This window comes from Rhinoderma darwinii, chromosome 3 (genome assembly GCF_050947455.1).
Source record: "Rhinoderma darwinii isolate aRhiDar2 chromosome 3, aRhiDar2.hap1, whole genome shotgun sequence".
NCBI lineage: Eukaryota > Metazoa > Chordata > Amphibia > Anura > Rhinodermatidae > Rhinoderma > Rhinoderma darwinii.
The window spans coordinates 193,371,906-193,398,769 of record NC_134689.1 but is presented as its reverse complement, the minus strand read 5'-3'; the positions used below and the strand labels follow the sequence as shown (position 1 = coordinate 193,398,769).

General features: G+C 40.8%; 1 protein-coding gene across 1 annotated transcript; it reads left to right on the top strand.

The window, feature by feature from the left end:
* The first annotated feature begins 1,613 nt into the window (after nt 1–1,613).
* On the top strand, nt 1,614–26,662 carry TRABD (TraB domain containing). The gene is made up of 10 exons (XM_075855061.1): nt 1,614–1,782; nt 9,537–9,612; nt 11,372–11,444; nt 12,960–13,126; nt 13,306–13,446; nt 14,061–14,171; nt 14,584–14,723; nt 14,813–14,985; nt 18,308–18,419; nt 24,487–26,662. Exons 2-10 carry the CDS (start codon nt 9,589–9,591, stop codon nt 24,665–24,667), a joined length of 1,122 nt encoding a protein of 373 aa, XP_075711176.1. The 5' UTR covers nt 1,614–1,782; nt 9,537–9,588; the 3' UTR covers nt 24,668–26,662.
* Nucleotides 26,663–26,864: the final 202 nt, after the last annotated feature.

Sequence of the window (26,864 nt, the reverse complement as noted above, 5' to 3'; positions counted from 1 at the left end):
CCCCCCCGCAATGCAATCGCGGGGGGGGGCGATGGTTGCTATGGCTGCCTGGGGGCTTAATGAACGCCCCCAGGTCCGCCATCTTTGTACACCTATTAGAATCACGATATACTGCAATACATTAGTATTGCAGTATATCATGCAAGCGATCTAACGACTAATAAAAAAAAAATTAAAGATTAACAGTTCAAAAAACCCCCCTTTTCCCATTTTCCCTCTAGAGCATAGTAAATAAATAAATAAATAAACATAATTGGTATCGCCATAAAAGTCTGAACTATTACAATATATCATTATTTAACCCGCACGGTGAACGCCGTAAAAAAATAAATTGTAAACGCCACAATGTCTATTTTTTGGTCACCTAATCTCCAACAAAAAATTAAATATAAAGTGATCAAACCGTCGCATGTACACCAAAATGGTATTATTAAAAACTACAGCTTATGCCGCAAAAAAGAAGCCCTCATACCACTTAATGGACGGAAAAATAAAAAAGTTATGGCTCTCGGAATTTGGCGACACAAAATACATTTTCTTTTTTACACTTAGGTTTTTACTTGTAAAAGTAGTAAAATATAGAAAAAACTATATATATTTGGTATCGCCGTAATCGTATTGACCCACAGAATAAAGATAACATGTTGTTTTAATTGCACAGTGAATTCCGTAAACACGGCGCGCAAAAAAACATGGGGAAAATCGCTGTTTTTTTTCATTTTCTACCCCACAAATATTTTTTTCCCCGTTTCCTAGTACATTATACGGCAAAATAAATGGTGCTACGAAAAACTACAACTCGTCCCGCAAAAATCAAGCCCTCATAGTACTATATCGACGGAAAAATAAAGACGTTATGGCTTCTGGAATGTGAGGAGGAAAAAACGAAAATGAAAATCTGAAAGTTGTTTACGACGGGAAGGGGTTAATAAATAATAATAAAATCGCTTTTTACCAACTATAATTTCACACAACTCTGCACAGTGTGTGTGTGTGTGTGTGTGTGTGTGTGTGTGTGTGTGTGTGTGTGTGTGTGTGTGTGTGTGTGTGTGTGTGTGTGTGTGTGTGTGTGTGTGTGTGTGTGTGTGTGTGTGTGTGTGTGTGTGTGTGTGTGTGTGTGTGTGTCACACACAGCTCTGCACCATGTGCATTCTGTGCCATGTACAGCTGTGTGTGAGGTGTAGCGCTGCCAGTATTGATGCACACACCTCTATTACTTCCATATAATCATGCAGAAAACCATCAGTAGAAAAACCCCATGAAACCCCTCCAGCAGCACATGCCTAGCGCCTGCCTTCATCCACACATGTGACTGATCACATGGTCATGACATCATCAAAGGTCCTTTAACGTACAAGAATCTAGAATGAGCTGTCAGCCAAACGGTGACCCGCCTAGCATCACTACACATGTGACCCTGCTATTCATTACCCCGCCCATTTACTCCACTAGTCCAGCTACCCTTCTGATTGGCTGTAAGTTCTGCTGACAGCACCATCTCTAACTGGAGGCTCTTTCACAGCTGAGTCTGCGCCGCTAGGCACGTTGGGTGTTGAAGTTCTATCTAGGTGACATGCCTCTGAAGGATGAGTTCTTGCTTTGTGTAAAGACTACACGTCCCATGAAGCAGTGCGGGCGCCGCTCCTGGCTCCCCTCCGGAGAGATGACTAGTGCAGCATGTTGTGCCGTGCTCTAGCTCCAGCTGAGTGCCTACCCGGGGATCACACATAGTGTGAGGAGAGGAATCCAGGGCACTGATCTACTGCTCCTCTACCTGATTCAGTGAGTCTTTTATGTACTCCAATCTCATGTCTGGTCTGTACACCCTCCATATGGAGCAGGGCTCTCATAGTGACAGTCGCATAGTAGCGGGCCACAGGTGTTGTGTGCACGGGCACCTATACGAGCTCCGGTAGCTGTGAAGCGCATTGTCTTGTTGTTCTGAAGTTCTCTGGACTTGTGGATTGACTGCAGAAGAACACAGGCAGACTGTACAGGCTACATAGTAACTAACCACAGTAGACATTTGGCCATTTTGAACCCCTTAGTCTTTATTTTTTGCCATTCTTTAATTATGTCTTTTTAAAGCAATGCCATGAGGTAAAATATATATGATGTAACTTTTAGCCGTAAAAGCGTGTCCAAAAATACTTGTCTGGAGCCACTGTAATGATTATATTAGGGTATTGCATAACTAATATTGTGATATTACAACCAGACCATATATTTAATTTTACCCATAAAGGCCCTGCAGAGCCGTATGGATTTTCTCCTACTACTACTCTCAACTTTTCTGGTAGCGAGTGTTCTTAATGCCCATGAGCACATCATGCCCGCACATCTACTGTATGCTATGCTGTTGTATAGAGAGAACGCCTGCTGCCCAATATGGAGCCTTATTCTGGTGACTGCAAGTGGCAGGGACTATTAGGTGACATCCATTGTGGATAATAGGCCCCCTGCTGCCATGCCAACCCATCGATACCCCACAATTGAGCCGATGGGCTGACAGAGGGAGCCCCCTCCCTCTGTGAAACTCCGAAGATGCTGCGGTCGCTATTAACCCCAGCATCTAAGGGGTTGTACGGCCAGGATCAGCGTTAGCCCCGATCCCAGCCCTTACAGATGACGCCTGGTGCTGATGGCGTGAACTTAGTTTTTGAGCCTGTGCAAGCACCGTACTTTAAAGCGCTGTGCAGAAAGCACCACCTGCAGGCACTGTAAATGTAGGGCACTATGTGGGAAGGGGTTAATGGGGTATTCCCATCTAAGACGTATGTTGTATATTATCCACTGGATATCTATTGTAATGGAAATCCACGGCACTCAATTATTTCAGTCAGTTAATGTTCGATGCTTAAAGAGGTTTCCCGGTTAAAAACTGGTCCCGTTGGTTCAATTTTAACACCCGTGTTACATATAGATGGGCACCCTGGTGGTCAGATGTGCCGTTCCGCAGGTATCTGCGCCAGTCACGTGATCATTGAACTCCTTTCTTCTGCAATTAAAACAGGCGAGTGATGCCTGTCACACGCAGCCCAAACCCCTCCCTCTCCAGCTCACCAGGGGAACTGGGTTTTTGTGTGACATGACTGCGTGTAAAGCTACATTCACATGAGCGGGACAGATTTACGGGCGTAAAAGCACACGTTGCGTTATTGCATCTGTGCTTTGCGTGAGGCAAGTGTTTTTCACGCACTCGCAAAGCACACACACATATATATATAGTGTGTTTTTTAATGGAATTGACGTGCATATCACACAGAGCACATGGATGTGCATCCTTGTGCTGTCTGTGGTTTTCACACACACGTTGAATTCAATGGGCGCGTATGTTCGTGAAAAACCGCACCAATATAAGACATGCAGTGAGTTTTACGCAGCGGACTCTCACTGCGTGAAGACTCCTGTATGTATGAACGGCCCCATTGACATCAATGGGTCCATGTGCTCTGCGGGATTTCCATGCGCAGCACACGGACTAGTTTTACGCTTGTCTGAATGAGCCCTAAGCTATGTTGGCAGATGCAATGCTCTTGCTGCTATAATGGAAATGAGAATACTGCGTCCGCTAATATTTGCTTACACACAGCCAAACCACTTTAAAAAAAAAAAAGGACTGAGGTGCATCTCAGAAGTTGAACGTCACGGACGCTTGCGCTCTATCCATCTTCAGTGCACAGCGCATGTGCCGGAGACGTAAAGGAGGAGGACTTTCAAGGAGATGTTGTATTTGGGTCACAATGCTGCTATGACGCGTCACCCGCTGGGGGAGCGTGTTTAGCACAGTGACGTAAAGGACAGGTGGCCGTTACCCCTGACCACCAATAAAGTAGCGGGGCTGACGTGGTCATGTGACTGAATTTGATACTGGCAGAGCGGCGCATCTCACCGCTTCAGCGTCCATCTATATGTAACGCTGATATTAAAATTGAAATAACAGAAACAGGAAATCCCCTTTAACAAAGATTAGATTTATTCTGTCATACAGAGAAATAACAGACATAGCTTGACAGACAATATAGCGATGGGATATGCCATAAATATCTGATAGATGAGGGTCCCATATCCGGAATCTGCACCCATGTCAAGAACGGGGTCCCTGCCTAGTGAGGTGAACCATCGCCTGCCACATACAGGAGGAGAATGACTGGAGAGATGTGCTCGTGTGTGCAGCTCTCTCCATTCTGTTCCATGAAAGTTGCGGCAACAGCCCACCAAGCATAGCCGGGACCACCATCTATCAGACGTTCATGGCATAGCCTCCTAAATGTCTTCCATTGGAAAACTAATGTAAATGTGGAAAGTTCCCATTCAAGGGGATCTGTCACTTGACGTTGCTCTGTTTTAGGGCATGTATAAGATGCTCTGCTATAGGGGGAGACAGTGGCACTGGTACGGTATGTTTTTTTCATAAATCCACTAATATTGGTGGCAATTTGGGTCAGCCGACAGCTATTTCACCAACTCCGCCATAAACATGCTAGTCCGAGCATGTATGTTCATTTCAATGCATAGAGGGGAATAAGCCAAGGCTGGCTTATCTCCTGTGGGAAAAAGGACATCACAGTCAGTAGGAGGTCGGGGCCCCTATACACATTAGACCGTTGACCGATCTCACAGAAATGGGCAGGTTTGTTTGACGTTTATCTTATGTATTTAGTTGTAGTTGATGCCGGGCAGCCTCTTACCCGCATATATCTCCCTGGGGACTAGCTGTTCGCCTGGGAGACAGCAACATACTCAGGACACATTGACCTCTCTAAAGAGGAAATCCCTTTTGTTTCTTTTCTGTGTATACAGGGCATAATGCTCTGTATACTATGCAAATAAACCTCGCAGTGGCCTTCAGACACGTCACCTTTACGACCTCTTGCACACGCCCATATAAGGAATCCGTATCACATAGATCATGAATAAGGCTCCCATAGATTCATAAAGGTCCATATTCTACCCATGTGTGCCTCCTGGTTTTTTATTTGTGTATTTTTCTCATGGAAAAAAAAAGAAATTGTGCCATTCTCCAATATATGACGTATATTGATCACACAATTTTATTTGAGGCAGAAAAATGTGAGGCAGATTTTTAAGGATTTGTGGCATTTTATTGTGGCTTTCCAGTTTGATGTGCTATAAATCTGCACATGGATGAGACCCATTCAGTGTATACATTTATTGATGCAGTTTAGAAATCTGCATGGAAGATTTCCACAACGTCCAGACAGATCTGCAGATTTCTCATTGGAATCAATGGGAGGTGGATCTGACCTGTGTGAACATAGCCTTATGGTGGTATTCCTGAATACGGTGCCTGATAGAGACACACCATGGCAGGACTCGGAGTACCTACGAGGTCTCTATGATGGCCCAGCAGTGGAGCCCATTCACTGCCACCGGGTACCGGTATTTTGGGCATGGAATAGTTCTATGCGTACCTCTGTGTCTTACTTCGCTCCCTGTCTGTGAGACCGCCGCTGGCAGACTTGAGGGGAAGAATAGTTCTGCATTTAAAAATGGCAAAAAAACCTTACAGGGTATAATTGAAGTTACATTCAATGTTTTGTGATATCGCAATGCGATTTTTGATTGTTTAACCCTAGTTAAAATGGCTTCTCACCTACATTGCTATATCGCATAAAATCGTGAGGTACTTCTCTCGCCGTTGAGCCCTAGCCCAATGCAACTTTGGTGTAACAGTTGTGCAACTGTTACAGTTATTAGACGTGAATCAGAAAACAACTGTTGTGCAATGTTTTATTTATATTGGAGCAGGAAATTCGACTTGATTTACGCTACAGTTGCATCATCTAGTTTCAGTTACGCAACTTTCCTGCAACTAGTGTCACGCAAATAAAGTCGTAGTGCGGCCCGAGCGCAATACGGGTGCATTTTAAAAAAAAATCTCAGCCAGACAGAGTGTCTACCGACCCAAACTAAAGCCCTGTTCACGTCATGTTTGTGAAGTCTGTTTACCGCGTAAGCGGGAGAACTGCCGCTGTACACGCTAAACATGTCTAAAGCTTTGGCTTTTGTCAGGCTGATACACGTACACATATATTATTTTTTTTTTTTTTTTTTAAAGATGGAATAGCGTAGTAGCTTATGCTTTTCCATCCCGGCGGATCCCTCAAAAAAGTAACAGCGCAGTATATGTTTTTTAACAAGGGAGCCTGTGTGTGACTTATGCAACTGTGTGGTAATTGTCACAGGCATCCTTTTTAACATATACATCATGGGCTTTTTAATAGCCTTTCATGACATATCTGTTAAACGGATACCATTTTAGTCCCTGGGTGACGAATCTGTTAAATGTAGGCTGTGACTGATGCCAAACAGTGCCATCCGTCACCATAGCCTTTAATAGAATCCATTAGACTGATACGTCGTGAACCGGGGTAATGCGAGTTTGACGTAGCCATTAAATTGATACCATTATAGTCTATGGGTGACGGATGCCACTATTAGGAATCCGTCACCCATAGACTATAATGGTATCAATTTAATGTAGTCACAGCCTATATTTAACGACGGGAGCTTTATCCCCGCTATATACGTAAAACGTGATGAGAGCAGGGCCAACAGTGTCATAGATTCCTGTTTGTATGGCCTGCCCCTTACGCTAACGTCCACCCACTTTTTGATAAAATGCTATGAGCAGAGTAAATTCCGCAAAAGTCTGATTTATTTTTTTTTCCTGCAAATTGCGATTTTTCTGCACCAGGAAACTGGCGCAGAACTTTTGATAACTTTCTACCATTGACTTCTATGGGAGAGTTCTCTAGATGTGCTCTGTGACCTATGCAGAGGTCAGTGTGCAGGGAGGGGGAGGAGGGGAGCTGTGTCGTCTGTCTATGGTGGATCGTGTGTGTGTGTGTGTGTGTGTGTGTGTGTGTGTATAAAATGTGTGTTACCTTTCATTATAATCCTGCCTGTGGTGATGATGATGAGATGACCAAAATAGGAAGTATCAGTCCATTGTGAGACTCAGTAGCCAGACTGTAAACTACTAGATTTCAGCATTATTTATATAGATAACATGGAAAATTAACACAAAATCCTCAAAAATGCGTAAAAAATATTTTTAACGTAGAAACTTGACTTAAACAATGGGAAATTTTCAAGGGACTAAGCACATTAAATGCGAAAGCATTAGGCCTTATGACTATATTATGGCTCTGTTTTGTATGGAGCTCCCAAAGAGGTGCATGAGGTCTGTACTGTACCTCTGTATGCCTCCGATTTCATACAGAGGCATTTAAAAAAAGATTCTGTTAGACTACAAATTCGTATGGAATCCATGGGGCCATACTGCACTTACGTTTTCTTTTGATTTATATGGAAAAATGGTGGCATTAATTCTCAGGGGGAATATCTCCATGATGCAGTGCTGTATGGGGGCACCATACAGGGTTGCCACTGTACAGGCTTCTGCAAGTCTCTTGTGTGTGTGAAGCCTTTTAGGCAGCTCTGCTTGTTCAGGCTGATGGCTTGTGCACTAGGATTTTATAAAACCAGTTTTGTTACAATGGCACATCTAGCAGTGACCAAACTGCATGAAAACTGGTATGTGTAACCAAATGTCCAGCAATTTAACTCTAAGGGCCCTAGTACATCGGCCAATGATCGGGCAAATGAGCGCTCATATGATTGCTCATTCCCAATCATTGCCTTATGTAAATAGGGCAGCGATCAGCCGATAAACAAGCAAACTCTCGTTCATTGGCTGATGTGCTCATTTATGCAGCAAGAAATATAGTTGTCAACGCAGATCAACGAGCTGTCTCGTTGATTGGCGCTCATTTTCAAGGCCCATATCGGGCCGTGTAGTAGGACTTTAAGGGTAGGAACACACACAGCGTAAAGACTGCGGATTTTCCGTAACGGATTAATTGCGTAAAATCTGCAGCGTATTACAGTAGCAGCAGTGTGGGTGAGATTTCAACATATCTCGTCCCCACACTGTGGAAAAATGCAGCCGAAAAAACACAAACGTTTCTTCAACCGCAGCATGTCAATTAATGCTGCAGGATCGCAGCTCTTCCGTTGTGGGTTTTCCCCTTGAATTCATTGGGGAGCTTAAACCCGCAACAAAGTGGTGTGTTGCGATATTTGCAAAAATCGCAAGTAAGGAGAAAAAAATTATACTTATCCAGAGTTCCCTGCTTCTCCAGACTGGCCTGCGTGGGTGAAGTTGCAGGCCATGTGACCGCTGCAGCCAATCTCAGAGGAGGGAGGGGGTAAGTATGTGCGATAATTTACGTACGAAAAAACGCACCACAGTTTGGTGCAGGATTTCAAACGGCATTCCCTGCGTTTCTAACCTAAGAGTCCCTTTTAAGAATAATGGCAGTGAACATAGTAAATCAGTACAAAAGAGAAATAATGATTATCTATGTTTAGAAAGGGGAGCGTATTTAAAAAATGTCTGCTATTATATATGGTAATCTATGAATACAACCTATACTGCTTAATGCCCGGTTCACATCTGTCTGTCACAGATCCAGCCGAAAATATTGTGCAGCATGCTGCGCTATTGTTTCTGGTAAAACCACGGACAGGAACCCATTAAAGTTAATGGATCCTGTCGGCACCGATTGTGTCCGTCGCACAAAGGAACCGACGCTTCCGGTATTTTCGTTGTTCTGCTCCTCTGATGGAGCAGAACAATGGAAAGACCGATGCAGATGTGAACGAGGTATTTGTATGTTATTCTCATATACAAATTCTAGTTGATGTTTCCTATGAATTGTTCTATAAAATAAGTTTTAAAGTATTGAATTTTCTTATTGCATGCAGCACCACATAGTATTTTTGCATATGTCCGATATCTTAAAGGGAATCTGCCACCTCCAACACCCCCCCCCCTAATCTACAATAATCAGTACCTAGTTTAAAAGACGCTGATGCAGCATCTTTTTCTACTCTGTAGCATTCCCCCCGCTATAGGCCCGCATGTAGGTAGAGTGCTGCATGGCGGTGACGGGTCCTAGGAGACCTCCCTAAGCATCAGCATGCAGCGCACAGCCGTTTGCAGGCTTACAGCGGGGGAGTGCAAGTAAGTAGAACGATAAAAATTACAGATTCGGAATTCAGGAGGGTTTTTTGGAGGTGACAGTCTCTTTAAGGCCGGATTCACACGAGCGTGTTCGGTCAGTCATATACGGTCCGTGTGTCGGCTGCATTTCCCGGATCAAACACAGTGCAGGGAGCTGGTCTCCTAGCATCATAGTTATCTATGACGCTAGGGGTCCCTGCCTCTCCGGAACTACTGTCCTGTACTGAAAACATGTAAGTCTTAGTAATGTGTGCCATTGAGTCGTGTAGGGAGGAAACGGGTATGGCATATTTCAACATGCCCAAGAGGGTGTCTGGCAGCGGTGTCAATGGTCAGAATAAGTGCCTGCCAGTAATCCCCCAATCCCTGCTCTTATCTACTGCCCAATGTGTAATTAAGACCAGGGCTATTGTATTCTTATCTGTTCTATTAATTTTAATGTAATGCAAACTGTTAACTGATGGATTTATGGCTCCCGCAGGCAGAGGCGTAACTTGAAGCTCCTCCTCGTTGAAGCAGAAGTCTGTTCTATAATGCAGGACGGTCAACCGGAGGAGGTAAGCTGCTCCTATTGTTGTATATGCATATTGCATTAATATCTCTCCACAAAGCAAAAAAAAATTTTAAGTCCAGCATCACACAACACAAAAAGAGACAATGGCATTTTTATTTTTCTAATATCATATAGCAACTGTCTGTTTCTAAAAACCGGAAAGCACCTTTTGAGACCAGGATCACACACATAGCTTAGGTGCAGTTTTTGGCTCAGTTTTTTTTTTTCCGCCAAAGTCAGAAATGGATCCAAAGGGAAGTAAAGGTATAAAGAATAGACTGATGCATCTCTTCTGTTGTGTCCACTCCTCTATTTGACAAAAAAAAGCCCAAAACTGCACCAAAGCTATGTGTGTGATCCTGGTCTCAAAGGGTTCTCCCCGGTTTTTATGAACAGACAGCTGCATATATGATAACACAAGAAAAAAAAAATGTCCATGGTCTCGTTTTAAGCCTCATGCTCAGGACAGCATTGGTTTTATGGCCCGCAAAACCACGCAGTACGTAGGACCACAAAAAAAAAAACCTTGTTGTGCATCCATGTGTCATCCAGAAAAATCCGGACCGTAAAATGACTTGTCCTGAGTTTTTGCGGTCTGGATTTGTGGCCCCCGCACCGATCCGGGAAAATGATGGTCGTGTGCATGGGGCCATAGAAAAGAAATGGGTCAACAGTGAATGTTCCTACTGAATGACAACAAGCAGAGATCTTGAAAACCATGTGGAATTAATACAAAAAGTATATTGGAAAACCTGTATAGCTTTTAATTGTACACAAGATAACATTCATTTTCTGAAGCCAGAACACTCTTAACCCCCAGCTACGTTTTTTAGTTTTTGCCTCTCTGCCTTTCAGCAGCCATAACTTTTTTAAATTTTTTTCATTGACATGGCTGTATGAGACATTGTTTTATGCAGCAGAAATTTGCTCCTGCTTAGAGGCTGAACGCTCACTGGAGAACTCCTCTTCCTCTTCTACAGCGCCGCCAAAAGACGTCGCTGTAGACTAAGCAACTGACCTGCCTGCCGTCAAAAGACGGTGTGCGGTCGTTAAGGGGTTAAACTTATAACCACGTTCATGCAACTTTGTAGGAAAGTAAATGTTAGTTGTGTAACTTTTCATTTATACTGTGGTTTAACTTTACATAAAACTGGAAAACCTCTTTAGTCCTCATGCTCACTTCAGTTATTTTCTTCACGGTGCTATCCGTTTTTTTTTAACTGATAGCACCCTGACACATTAATTTCTATGGGGCCATGCACACTTCCGTTGTTTTGACGGTTCCGTTCGTCCATTCCATCAAATGTAATGCATGTCCTACTTTTGTCCGTCGTTCAGTGACCGTGGGGCCCATTAAAGTCTATGGGTCCGTCAAAAAAAAAGACATCCGTGTGTCATCCGTTTTTTACGGATCCGTTACTAAAGCAACGGCAGGGCGTACCAAAGTTCCCTGCATTCAACACACACGATGGAAGTTAACGGGCCGTTTAAAACGGAAGACAAAAAGGAGGCACAGCATCCATTTAAAACGGAACGGACACGGAGTGACAACGGACACACGGATCCGTTTTAAACGGACGTGAAAACAGTGAAGGATGTGTGCATGAGGCCTTAAAGTGTAAATTTCTTCATGAACATTGATTCAACATTGCCCACAACATGGTATTCCTGGCAATGCACTCATCCACATAAAATAGGGGCACCTACAATTGCTCTAAAAAATAATTAATATGGTATTTAACATATAGTGTTACCTTTGCCAGGTTGGTGCAGAGATGATGGCAGAATCGGATACAGCAGAAGATGGACCACCTTTGGATTTACCGCGCAACATCTGTCAGTAAACATTAGGGTTTTTTTTCTGGTTTCCTTTTGATCTCTCTACAGGGGGGTCAATTTCCATTTTGGGCTGGTAAACAGCAGATTGGGTGGAGCTAATGATATTTGTGTCCTATTGCAGAGGGGGTAGGTTCTTTCTGCAGCCAGTTGTCTTACTTCCTATCACAGGATTGGGAGAAGGAGGGGGCTGGTCTCCTGGGACACTCACAGAATACTACTTTTATATATTTCTTCGTTTCAACTGCTTTTTTTTTTTAATACATTTTTTTGTGTATTTTCTAAGTTTAGCGTGTCTTTAACAGTTAAACTAAGATGAATAAGAAGAGATTGAAAATATTTACTTGAGTGTTTTTGAGTGAGAGAAGGATCATTTTTAGTTGCCTTATGTTTTGTTTGAGAGAAAATTATGAACAAAAGGGGTTTTCCAGGCTTTTACAAAATCTTCAAATCAGCGGTTTATGGTTAAAAATAAAATAAAAAATATATATGATTTTAGCCCCGTTTAACACACCGAATTTAGTTTTTAATTTTTTTCAAGGTTTTTTTTAATTTATTTTTTTTATAGGCTTTTCAGTATAACTTCAAAACTGTCTGAAAAAGTGCTGGTACAAAAGTTTTGTTTTTACATGCTCTTACACAACAAAAACTTTTACATGCTCTTACACAACAAAAACTTGTACATGCTCTTAAACAACAAAAACTTGTACATGCTCTTACACAACAAAAACTTGTACATGCTCTTACACAACAAAAACTTGTACATGCTCTTACACAACAAAAACTTGTACATGCTCCTACACAAGAAAAACTTTGCCTGAACCTGGCCTCCACTCCCTTTTTCAATGCCCCTGACGTACTTTATTTACAAAGCTACACAATGACTTGTCATCCCAACACGTGGCCATGGCAGCCTATCGTAGGCTACAATGGGGACGTCCGTGAGGTCAACATGTCACCAGTTGCTGCAGTGACATTTGGCGACATGTCCTTGCTGCAACTTTGTAAAGGGAGATTGACAGGGGCACCGTGGAACTGCTGGCATGGGAGTTGTGGGGGATTTAAAATGTAAATGGTTTTGTTTTTACTTGTAAACAACTGTTTTAAAGACTTGGGAAAAGCCTGGAAAGCCCCTATAGGCCTCATTCACACACTGCAAATTTGGTCAGCATTTTTCATCAGTATTTTAAAGCCAAAATCCGTAGTAGAGGCAAAGAAGAGAAGTACAAAACTTTCCACTATATTTCTCCTCTGTTTAGGATCCACTCCTTGTTTTGGCTGACAAATACTGATGCAAAATACTGATCAAATCTGTTCTGTGTGAATAATGCCATAATGAACTTTTCCTGTGAAATAAATGAGGTCATTTTCGCCTGTTAATGATACCTGCAGAGGTTTGAGATGTTGAGGTATAAATAATTCCCTTTATTTCATGGTGTGCATGCCATCCTTTCTCCTGCCACATACTGTGTGTTGTGGTCCTTTCTCTTATGTTCCTTTGTACTGTTTATTTAGCGGATGCTGATGCTTTCCGGTTACTTTGGGACCTGAAAATGAAGAAAAGACAGAAATGCCCGTCCCTTCCAGAAACTGTGACCGAGCTTAGCACAGAAGAGGGAAGTAAAGTATACATCGTGGGGACGGCACATTTTAGTGACAGCAGTAAACAAGATGTGGTAAAGGTAATAGCCAAACCAGCTTTTGAGAGGAAGTACAGCATGTTTTTCATTTTTAGGCCTCTTACTGGTTTTATTTTTATCAAAATTTATATCTGATTCTGTGGCAAAGTTTTCAGTCTATAATGTTATTATTACATTATATTAGATATTTCTTTTTATCATGCGCTACTTATTCTCCTTAGACCATACAAGAGGTGCAGCCCGACGTAGTAGTGGTTGAGCTGTGTCAGTACCGAGTGTCCATGTTAAAGATGGATGAAGAGACTTTACTCAAAGAAGCCAAAGAAATCAACCTAGAAAAACTTCATCAAGCAATTAAACAGGTATTTTTAAAAGATCCATCATCTTGTATATCAATGTGATGTTGTTTTCCTGCCCTTTGAAATGCAAAGGATTGTCTCAATTCAGCCTAAAATAGTCATTCTATTTTATTTTTTTAAACATTTTGTTTTACTTCTTTAACTTTTTTTTTTTTTTTCCCCCCCACTAGGGGACTAGACTTTGCGATCTTTTGATCACTTCTGTAATCTACTGCAATACTCTTGTATTTCTGTATAGCAACCCATTGGCATGGAGGGGTGGACAATGGACTGACAGGTGGAGCCACCCCGCTCTGTCTAACCACTTTGATGCCACAGTCAGCATTGACTGCAGCATCGAATAGGTTAAACTGAAGGTATCTGATCTCCAATCCTGGCCTTTAGAGCTAGGTGTCTGCTGTATTATACAGCCGGCACCTACAAGTGATGGCACAGCTCCTGTGCCCTCGCTATTACAATGATGTACGTTTTATGTCATTTTGTGGGAACTACATACAAATGTATGCCATAGGGTGGGAAGGGGTTAATAATTGCAGTTTTTTTTCTTCATTGTATGGTCTTTATAGTGCTGCCTACTTAATTAGGGCTTTTCCCTCACCCCTTTGTACTTGTGACAGAATGGAGTCATGTCCGGCCTCATGCAAATGCTCCTACTGAAGGTGTCTGCTCACATCACTGAACAGCTAGGAATGGCTCCTGGTGGGGAGTTCAGAGAGGCTTTCAAAGAGGTGAGACTCATTCATAATAGTTTTCCGTTCCCTTATGCTACTAGTTATTTTCCATATATATTTTTGAAACTTGACACTGATGCAGTTATTGCATTGTCATCAGTTTATCTCCATACTGTGCTCTGTATAGTTCCTTTCTGTCCTGCTGGGATTCTCACTATATATGCATGACTTATTGTGTGTTCTCTTTGGATTACTCTATCCAGCGGCTCATTTCTGACCACTAATCCTAATAAACAGAACATTTTGCACACACCTTTGCATTTGTATTCATTCTAACCTTTAACAGTATTATTTAGATACCCCCTATAACTATCAAAGCCTTCTCTAAACATCGCACATGCATCATTTCCCCCAAACTATGTCTTTAAATATTGTTACTAAAGTGATTATTATATGGGTAATATTGCAGGCCAGCAAAGTGCCTTTCTGCAAGTTTCACCTCGGAGACAGACCTATTCCTGTAACGTTCAAGAGAGCCATTGCTGCACTTTCATTCTGGCAGAAGGTGAAGCTCGCCTGGGGCCTGTGCTCATTATCAGACCCCATCAGGTACTGTTTTGGAGTGCGTGCGCGCGTGTACGTGTGTACGTGTACCTCGGAAGTTTTCTTGCTCCTTAAACCAAAGCTTTTTGTTTCAGTGAGGATGATGTGGAGAAATGTAAACAAAAGGATTTGTTGGAGCAGATGATGGCAGAAATGATTGGTGAATTTCCTGATCTCCATCGCACTATAGTTTCTGAGCGAGATATTTATCTCACCTACATGTTGAAGCAAGCGGCTAGAAAAACTGAACTACCTCGTGCCTCTGAAAGTAATGACCAGCTATTACTATTATCTTTAGCATTGAACCTGGCTGTGTTGGTCATGTCACAGTTTTAATGGTATCCGTATAATTCTGCATTCACCATGCGTCCTCTAGCAGTGGCGATGGACCACTATTATTATTTACAACTGCTGCCTCTGTGAGGAACCCGAGATTCGGAACGATGTATGAGAGAAAAGTACCTCTGACTCCTTATACTTCATGTTACTAGTTATGGCGCCCCCTGGAGTTCTTTTCATCCTCTCTCAGAACATCCACCAAATGTGTTCATTGACGGTGATCACACATGTCTCAGTCCCATCACTCGTATCACCTTGAACGTGGGCGGTGTAGTGATTCATGCAAAAAGGACTGGTGTACTACAAGTGACTTCTCATCAACGCTAAGCACATTAGGAAAGTGTTTTCTAACCAGGGTTCCCCAGAGGCAGGTCAGGGTTACCCCGGAACACCGTAGACTTGTCACTTTTTACAGTACAAAAAGCAAACTGATTTAAATTCCTCAAAGATACGTGGCAAAGCGCATCTCAGCCAGAATATAGAATTCTAGAATGCTTTACCTCCCTCTCCACCAGGGGTACTCAACTATTTTTAGCAAAGGTCCTTTTACCTGGGTCTGCCGCCTGACGAAGGCCCGAGCTGAACACCAACAGTAAGATTCTATTCATACAGGTCGGATTTTCCATAGGCAATTCAGACCAGTGGATCTGTGGCGGAAATCTGAGGCTTATGAGCCAAAAGGCCCCTTATAGAATGTGTGAAACATATTGCCCTTTGTAGATAGTTGCCACACAGTGCCCTCTGTAGACAATGCCACACAATGCGCATTTTAGAATGTGCGCGACAATGCCCCTTGTAGATAGTGTTAAAAAAACTTGTAGTCACCTAGCCCCGTTCCCGCCGCGAATGGAGCTGCACAACCTCCTCAGCCATGTTAGGCCTGCAGTCTATCAGATGCCTCTAGTATAGACCGTATATTAATTCTACTGCTGTTGGCATAGACTGACCAATACTTCTATTTGAATGATAATGTTTCTGGGCTCATGGCTTGTTTTTAGAATATAGGCTACGTGCCTTTAATCCCTTAACGACCGGTGTATAGTGTTTTTACGTGGGCCGTTTGGGGTAGTTCTTCTGAAGCGCCGCCTTTTCACGTCAGTACTTCAGAAGAACTTTTCCTGCATCGGGCAAGGATCTCCTGAAGCCTGTGCTGTTGCTAACAGCTTCGGGCTTCAGGGCAATGATCGGAGACCACTAGCATTGTTCTCCGATCATATTTAACCCCTCAGATGCGGCGCTCAATAGCAAGCGCCACATCTGAGTGATTTTAGAGGGAGGGAGCTCCCTCTCTCACCCCACTGCCATCCTGCGTGCATTGCGGGGTGCCTATGGCAGCCTGGGACCTAACAAAGGCCCCCAGGTCTGCCTGTAGTGATTGTCTGTTAGGCCATGCCAGAGGCCTAATAGGTGCCTGTCAGTTTTACACTGACAGGCAATAATACTATGCAATACAGACGGATTGCAGTGTATTATAAAAGTGATCAAAAGATCACATCGTGAAGTCCCCTAGTGGGACAAAAAAAGTTAAATAAAGTTGGACATAAATAAATAAACAAAGGTCCGAAGTGTAAAAAAAAAAATGAAAACCCCACTTTTTCCCCTTACAAAATACTTTATTATGAAAAAAAGTTACTCATATTTGGTATCGCTGCGTCTGTAACGAACCCAACTATAAAACTATTACATTATTTAACCCGCACGGTGAACGCCGTATTAAATAAAATAAAAAAACAATGCCAGAATTTATGTTTTCTGTTCATCCTGCCTTCAAAAAAATTTGATAAAAAGTGATCAAAAAGTCACATTTACTCCAAAATGGTACCAATAAAAACTACAAGTCATCCTGTAAAAAAAAAAAAAGCCCTCATACAGCTGCATCGGCGTAAAAATAAAAAAGTTATGGCTCTTAAAATATGGCGACACAAAAACAAATAATTTTACAAAAAAAGTGTTTTTACTGTTTAAAAGTAGGAAAACCTAAAAAACCGACATAAATATGGTATCGCCGCAATGGTAACGACCCGCTGAATAAAGTTATTGTTATTTATACCACATGGTAAACTGCGTAAAATTAAGACTCAAAAAAGAATTGCGACATTTTTCCAGTACCCCACTAAAAAAGTTAATAAAAAGTTCATTGATAAATTATATGTACCCCAAAATGGTGCTATACAAAAATACAACTTGTCCCGCAAAAAAAAAGTCCTTATACAGCGATGTCAACGCAAAAATAAATAAGTTCTAGCTCTTTGAATGCGACGATGGAGAAACTTAAAACATTGCTCGGTCGTTAAGGTTCAAAATAACTTTGTATTTTTATTTATCATTATTAGGATCAGTATTTGTTTTATGTGGGCAGAACAATTCAATACCTTCTGTTAGTAGTGTGGAAAATAGGGTTAGTTGCCTCATTTGAAAATTGTGTTTTGCCTTGAGTAGGCTGGAGCGATGCAGTGACGACATCACGCCAACCAGCCTGCGCAGGACTTCTGTCCCAGTGTCTTATAGGCTGCAGGCTTAACGTGGTTTGTAGCCTAGTGAGCGGTGGAGAAAGGAGCTTATAGTATTCACTTGCATCTGCGTTCTGAGGACACAGATACAATTGAATTGTATCTGTCGCTCGGGGATCTGCCCGGTTACCCCACTGGCGTTCATGGTCCGGGTTTGGACCGTGGTCCGCCAGTTGAGGACACCTGCTCTACAAGAAAATTCTTTGGAGTAGCGGTTCCCCAGGAGTGGAAAAGTTGTTCAGGTATTCCTCCATGGTTATAAGGTTGGAATACACTGCATTCGGTGGACGGTGTGAGAACGGAATCAAAGGAACCCCAGGGGGTGCCACAACAAGTATGTAATATCGGGAGTTTGTTTTTTGTTTTGTTTTTTTATTTATAAATATTGAATTTGAAAAATAGTTTTGCAGAATCTAGTAGAGACATTGAAAAATGGAATATTTATTCTTGGGACAAGCCCTTTAATTCTCTCCTCTGCCAATCGCACGAGATCACCAAATGCCCACATATAACCTTTTATAAAGCACCACAAATGTTATAAACCTTCAACTGGAGAGAAATGTTTCAACAGCAGAACAGACCTCCTTGTTTCTGTTGTTCTGCTGCTCCCTACCTGTCTATTATCTAATTCCTGAATTATTTTTTCCACCATCTACCATGTTTTGATCTTGAAAACCGCTTATACGTGACTTTTCATTACTGATGTTTTTGTATTCACATTTGTCACTTTTCTATACTTAGCGGAGCCTAGAAAAAGTGTCCCATCTATCGTTGTTGGTGTTGTCGGCATGGGGCATGTACCTGGTATTGAGAAGAACTGGAATACTGATGTAAACATACAAGAAATCATGAGGTAAATCTGTGTTTGCTAATAAAAATGTGTGTGTCCCTCTTATACACATACCCAATGGTCACCCTCCTTTTATTTTTATAGACTCACAAGAAAACTCCACTTGTGTAATGCACTTTTCAGGCTGATTTCTTTTCTTCTCTAGAGATAAAAGGGGAATTTACAAACATTTCTTTGCCAGTTTTCTGGTGTAGAAAAGTTTCAAATGGCACAAAAGTTGCAGTTTGGGGTAAAAATGGTGACTTCTGTGCTATTTACACAGTTTGCGTCACTTTTGAAAAGTGTTCGGGGCCACCCACTGGCTGCCAGAATCTGTAAATTATGGTGCAAATCTACACCAGCTCATGGCTGACGTAGATTTTCACGCTTACAGCCAGAGATGCGCCTAATTTATTAGGAGGCGTACACCTCTTAATAAATTAGGCACATTTTGCTCCAACTTTCTTTATATTAAGACTGGCATATAAAACGGCATTCTTAAAAAAAAAAAAATTCCTACTGAAGTTTCCCTAGAGGTTCCTGTACACCCCCCAAGTCCCCCCCCCCCCCCACCACCATTCTCCATACAAAAGAACGTATATTGGGGTGGGAGATGGTAATCGCCCGCTTCCTAATAATTACACAGCAAAAACTTGGACCACGCAGGCACAAAATGTGCCAAACTTATATCGTTGGTTCATGCTGCATGATCATTTTGGGGCATCTTTCATGACCTGTTAAACCAAAAGTGGCATAAGGAAAAGAATCGTGTCTAACTTATTTTGTGTCAGTTTGTTTGCACACATTGACACATTTTAATGAGGCTCTGTCACCAGATTCTCAAATCCCTATCGCCTATTGGATGTGATCGGCGCTGCAATGTAGAGAACAGTAACGTTTTGTTTTTTTTAAAAACGTTAATTTTTGGCCAAGTTATGAGCTATTTTATTTATATATATATATATATATATATATATATATATATTTGCAAATGAGGTTTGAAATGGACAACTGGGCGTGTTTTTTTCGTATGTCCAACTGGGCGTGTATTGTGTTTTTAACTGGGCGTGTTTTACTTGTTTTACTAACTGGGCGTTGTGAATAGAAGTGTATGATGCTGACGAATCGGTGACCAATCGGCATCATGCACTCCTCTCCATTCATTTACACAGCACATAGTGTTCTTACTAGAACGATGTGCAGCCACATACACAAGTGTCCTGATAATGAATACACATGACCTCCAGCCTGGACGTCATGTGTATTCAGAATCCTGACACTTCTGAATCTTTTCTGTGAGATTCCAGCAAGCCACGCGTAATCTCGCGAGATTACGAGGTAAACGAGATTTTGTTTCCCTTGCTGGAAATCTCACAGAAAAGATTCAGAAGTGTCAGGATTCTGAATACACATGACGTCCAGGCTGGAGGTCATGTGTATTCATTATCAGGACACTTGTGTATGTGGCTGCACATCGTTCTAGTAAGAACGCGATGCTGCTGTGTAAATGAATGGAGAGGAGTGCATGATGCTGACTGGTCACTGATTCGTCAGCATCATACACTTCTATTCACAACGCCCAGCTAGTAAAACAAGTAAACACGCCCAGTTAAAAACACAATACACGCCCAGTTGGACATACGAAAAAAAACACATCCAGTTGTCCATTTAAAACCTCATTTGCATATATATATATAAAATAGCTCATAACTTGGCCAAAAATGAACGTTTTAAAAAAAACAACAAAAAAACGTTACTGTTATCTACATTGCAGCGCCGATCACATGCAATAGGCGATAGGGATTTGAGAATCTGGTGACAGCCTCTTTAAACTATGCACCCTTTCTGACAATATACGCCCCTTTCTCGGTAAGCCACTTTTAAAAGGAGTTTAGAGAGGTGCAAACATCAATATTGCACCAATTTGCATCAAAGTTTTGTGCATCTTTCGGCCCTTTGTTGACCCAGCCACCACAGTACATCTGCCCCGCTGTTAAGCTGCCACTTATTATTTCTATGGCTGTATTTAGGATAGAAAGTCGCAGACTGACAGCTTCTCATACGTGTAAAAGTTTTGTCTTGTCATGTGAAACCCAGTTTGTTGTTATAGGCGTACTTGGACCTAGAACGATGAGGGAAATTTGTCTGGTTCAGGTGTTTTCTTATGAAGAAGGCTAAATGTGAAAGGCCAGCAGTATCTTAAACTAAATAATAATCCGTTTTCAGAACTATAATGCTAGTAAACCTAATAGGCCTTGTTGAGGTGGCAGCTCATTCCCCATACTACAAAGTTTATATTCTGTTACTAAAGATCGTATGTCTACGGCAGGGGTCTCAAACTCGGCCTGGTAAATGGGCCGCACATAGAAAAAATGTGAAGTTGACAGGCCGCATTACTTTCAAATTTGATACAATACAAAATAATTGTTAATTAATTCATTATTTAAACTACTATAACAATACTGCATTACTATAATACTACATTACTATAGCAATACTACATTACTATAATCATACATTACTGTAACACTACATCACTAACAGTACTACCTTACTATAATAATACTACATTACTATAACAATACTACATCACTATACTACACTACTACAATAATACTACATTACTACAATACATTACTGTAACAGTACTACATCACTAACAGTACTACATTACTATAATACAACATTACTATAACACTACTACATTACTATAACACTACTACATTACTACAATACATTACTGTAACAGTACTACATTCACTAACAGTACTACATTACTACAATACAACATTACTATAACACTACTACATTACTATAACACTACTACATTACTACAATACATTACTGTAACAGTACTACATTCACTAACAGTACTACATTACTATAATACAACATTACTATAACACTACTACATTACTACAATACATTACTGTAACAGTACTACATCACTAACAGTACTACATTACTATAATACAACATTACTATAACACTACTACATTACTACAATACATTACTGTAACAGTACTACATTCACTAACAGTACTACATTACTATAATACAACATTACTATAACACTACTACATTACTACAATACATTACTGTAACAGTACTACATCACTAACAGTACTACATTACTATAATACAACATTACTATAACACTACTACATTACTATAACACTACTACATTACTATAACACTACTACATTACTGTAACAATACTACATTCACTAACACTACTACATTACTATAACAATACTACATTACTACAATACATTACTGTAACAGTACTAAATCACTAATAGTACTACATTACTATAATACAACATTACTATAACACTACTACATTACTACAATACATTACTGTAACAGTACTACATCACTAACAGTACTACATTACTATAATACAACATTACTATAACACTACTACATTACTATAACACTACTACATTACTACAATACATTACTGTAACAGTACTACATTCACTAACAGTACTACATTACTATAATACAACATTACTATAACACTACTACAATACATTACTGTAACAGTACTACATCACTAACAGTACTACATTACTATAATACAACATTACTATAACACTACTACATTACTACAATACATTACTGTAACAATACAACATTCACTAACCGTACTACATTACTATAATAATACAACATTACTATAACACTACTACATTACTATAACACTACTACATTACTGTAACAATACTACATTCACTAACACTACTACATTACTATAATCATACATTACTGTAACACTACATCACTAACAGTACTACCTTACTATAACAATACTACAATACATTACTGTAACAGTACTACATCACTAACAGTACTACATTACTATAATACTACATTACTATAACAATACTACATTACTACAATACATTACTGTAACAGTACTACATCACTAACAGTACTACATTACTATAATAATACAACATTACTGTAACACTACTACATTACTGTAACACTACTACATTACTGTAACACTACTACATTACTGTAACACTACTACATTACTGTAACACTACTACATTACTGTAACACTACTACATTACTGTAACACTACTACATTACTGTAACACTACTACATTCACTAACACTACTACATTCACTAACACTACTACATTCACTAACACTACTACATTCACTAACACTACTACATTCACTATAACACTACTACATTCACTATAACAATACTACATTACTATAACAATACTACATTACTATAACAATACTAAATGACTATAATAATACCGTTCAGTTTAAACTTACCGGAGATTTGCGAGTTTACGCCACGTGTATTTTAACAATCCAGTTTTCCAGTTAAAGGCTATGTTCACACAGAGTTTTTTGCAGGCAGAAGGCTTTTTATGTCTTTTTTTTTTTTTTAACCTACTTCTTTAACCCCTTCCCGTCGCAGCCCTTTTTCAGATTTTCGTTTTTTCCTCCCCACCTTCCAGAAGCCATAACGTCTTTATTTTTCCGTTCAGGGGTTCCCCCAGGGCAGAGCGCTACTAGCAGTCTGCCTGAGACTCCAGCTCTGGTGCTGACATCACTGTCCATATATGGACATTGATGTCAGGGGCTTCCCGAGAGCAGGAGTCTCGGAGCAGAACACTAGTATAGTCTTTTCTCTGGGACTCCTTCTCTGGGGAAGCCCCTGACCTCGCTGTCCATATGTCCAGCAGAGGATGCCCGGCCAAAAGCGTTGGCGATGCTCTGGCTGGGGATTCCACTCCTAGAGCGAGCCTCAATAACGCTATCTACAGGGAGGGAGGGTGTAGCGCTGTCAACAGGGTGGGGTGTGTGGGGCGCGATCTACTGGGGGCTTCACTATCTACAGTGGGCTGTGTGATGGCATGAAGGAGTGACGGCACACTCCACCGTCAGACTGCTCTCTACCCTTCCGAGGGAGCCCCGCGGGCCACAGATGACCGTCTCAGGGGCCACGTGTTTGACACCCCTTGTCTACGGACTCCAGCAATGTAAATTCACTTTCACTCTCTACATTAGATTCTCACCTCAAAGATCAGATATTCCCGACAGTTCAATTGACAGTATCTTGTCAACAACTTATGCTAATCTAACAGTATACCTCATATATATATTAACTTTGTCATTTACTTACTGTTAAAATTTTAGTTGTTTTATCCATGCAAATTCTGTGTGAAGTTACTGCCACTAGATGTCCCCCTTCCTGTAATCTGATGTTCTCCCCCTGTAGTCAAGCAAAATCTGTTCCTAGTTACAGAGTAGAGGAGACAGACTTCAGGAAGTGGGGATGTCTCTTCACTGCTTTCCCATAGATGTCTATGGAGAGGGGAGGAGGGAACAGGAGAAGAGAGAAATAGAATCAGAGAGGAATCAGGACAGGAGACAGGCTACTAGTAAGCGTTCAATGTCTCTCCACTGCAGGATTCTCCGCTTCCGTGCTCATTACTGCTGTATCTTGCCCTCCATGCTGCTGCAGCTTCTATATCTGTGATATAAGTGGAGAATCCTGCTCTCCTATGTCTATGTGCGCATAATAGAAGACATGATAGCAGCCAGGCTCCACCCACTAGCTCAGAGACAATTGAAAATTACAGAGGGAGCCTGAAGAGGGGAAAACTGTTAAAGTTCAGAATACATATTATGATGTATGGCCAGAATTAGTGTTATTCCTCATGTACACACATATGACAGTTTATTTAGAAATAAACTGTGTACGTTTTTTTAAATAAATTTTACTATATCAATTTTTTTGTCGAGCAACTTAGATGTGATCGATATTAAGTGGGTCCTGTGTGTCAGAGACCCACAGGACCCACTCTCAGCCGAGCCGTCAGTTCAGCTGAATTGACGGAATCAGGTGAGAGAGAAAAATACAGCTGCTATGTATATAGGATAGATAGAAGCTGTATCATAAAAGGTGAAAAACATTAAAAAAACAAAAAAACATCCAAAGATGTGTATATAGCCTATAAGTAATATGAAGTGCTATATTGGTACCTGGAGTCTGTAACATTAGTATTGTTGCAATTTTTCTAGTTACTTATGTTTTTTTTTGGTTTTTTTCTTACAGCGTGCCTCCTCCCTCACCACTGAATAGGATTATTACTTTCACTGCAAAAGTGACGTTTTTTGGACTTGTCGGTTACGGTTGTTTTTGTGTTAGTAAAAGGACTGTCCAGTTTATCCTTTCAGTGCCAGCCACACAGTATTGCCTTCAAAGACTGAACCAAATGAGAATCTGGAATTTTTAGATTGCAACTCATGGATGCCAGTTCTCTTTTTACGCTACTGATGTCACCACCTGCCCTATGTTCATATCCAAGGAATCACCAAGAAATTGCGTTGTCCACTGATTGCAACAAAAGTAAATGGCAGCTACTCTAGGTTCTGCAGAAACTGTTGTGCTTTGAGGATGAGAACCATGACTATAATGTATCAAAGACCAGAAAATGGAATTATAGCAGGTATTGCATTTAACCCTATAGGAAAAATCATATCTTTTTTTAAAGAGTACGTCACAAAACGCTTTTTATGGTGCAGTGCTTCCACCATTCTTCTACCTTACATAGATTTCATAAATGAGAATACTGACTGTATTGAATAACCCATCACAAGGGTTTGCTGATCTACCCTGTTTGTACGTTTTATTAATCGAATGCAACTTTATAACTAGAGCAGTCTTACTAGACCCATGTTATAGACACCTATGTTAACTTCCGTAAATGAGCAAGGGATGTCCATAGATATAGTAGCCTATCATTCACTTTTAAATCTTTCACTTGTATTATAAAATGAGATTGCGTAACCACCTGGCACCAACTTTTTATTATACCATATCACCTTCACGTTATATAATACGCCGAGGTGTTTACAAAAAATGGGGGTTTTTGGCATTGCACTGCCAGTTACTTTAAAAAATGAGCACGAAACAGAAGTTTTACATGAATGTTCCATAGTTATGTATCACAAGCTTTATAACTACACTTTCTATTTAACGATTACTTTTTTGCATAGAGGTTGACAAAAAAAATTGATTACAAAATTTACATTATGTTACTTTATTTTAATGCATATTATACTTGTTCTTTTTGGACCAAATGGACATTACGTGAACTTTCCTTTTGTTTAAAAAGAGATGAATATTGTATCTACATAGTGGATGCTGCATATCTAGGCATCTCTAGTAAATTAGCACTATCAAAGGGGATGTCTGGGATTAAATAAAAACATGGCTGCTTTCTTCCAAAGACATTGCCACGCCTGTCCACAGGTTGTTTGTGGTATTGCAGCTCAGTCCCATTCACTGAGCTGCAATACCAGACACAACACCAGGACAGGGATGTTGTTTTTGGAAGAAAGCAGTCATGTTTTTCTCATCCTGGACAACCCTTTTAAGGCACTTTGTGGCATAGGAATTGCTCTTTGTAGAATAAAAATTGGCTCTGTTCACATGGCGTTTTGTGAACGTACTCCGCGTATGCTCTGGGAAAGCTCCATAGGCCTCTATTCACCTGACACAGGCCATAGGAGTGTCCTTTTGGCCTCTGTCGGGGTGGTATTCATCAGCATACATTTATTTTTATTTTTTTTACTGTATAGGAAAGCGCAGCAAACTGTGCTTTCGTATGCAGTGGGCCACCGCCAAAATATGTATACTGAGGGGTATAATTTTTTAAAATATTGTGGCCAATGGGCGATGTTGGCCACTGTATGATTATACAGTGGCATATGTCGGAAGTATACACTGGAATACTCCAGAATTATACCTCTGACGTGATGTGAACCGAGCCTAAATTGGTCATATTAGACTGGCAACAATGGCATAATCGGGCAAATGAGAATCATTCTGTGGAGAAGCTTGTTGACAACCCGTGTGGGAGCTGTAATGGCATTGGTTGTCACCCAGATTGTCGCAAAACTTGAAGGGGACAGCTCAAGCTTGATTATGAAAATTTTATTGTGGGTGTAATTCTCATCTGTAAAATTGTAGCATCAGAACTATATCCTGTGACTTTTCTCTCCCCATGTATGACATTGCTCAAACAAATTGTTAAAAATCCGTAGTGATGTAATTTTTAACACCTTAACTTTTTAATCTACACCATTTTGAATGGATCCAGTAAATATGTGCTTGAATTTAATCATTCATTTAAAGGGGAAGTTTTATTTTTAACACTTGAGGCGCATTACACAGGGAATCTGAAGTGTTTAAAGAGGCTCTGTCACCAGATTATAAGTGCCCTATCTCCTACATAATGTGATCGGTGCTGTAATGTAGATAACAGTGGTTTTTATTTTTAAAAACGATCGCTTTTTACCAAGTTCTAAACAATTTTAGATTTATGCTAATTAGTTGAATAGACAACTGGGCGTGTTTTTCCTTTTTACCAAGTGGGCGTTGTACAGAGGAGTGTATGACTCTGACCAATCAGCGTCATACACTTCTCA

Excerpts from the sequence above, each read along its gene's own strand:
- TRABD (XM_075855061.1), top strand. The coding sequence starts at position 9,589 with ATGCAGGACGGTCAACCGGAGGAG. Across the intron at positions 14,172-14,583 it reads TCAGAGAGGCTTTCAAAGAG|GCCAGCAAAGTGCCTTTCTG; the intron begins GTGAGACTCATT and ends GTAATATTGCAG. Across the intron at positions 18,420-24,486 it reads AACATACAAGAAATCATGAG|CGTGCCTCCTCCCTCACCAC; the intron begins GTAAATCTGTGT and ends TTTTTCTTACAG.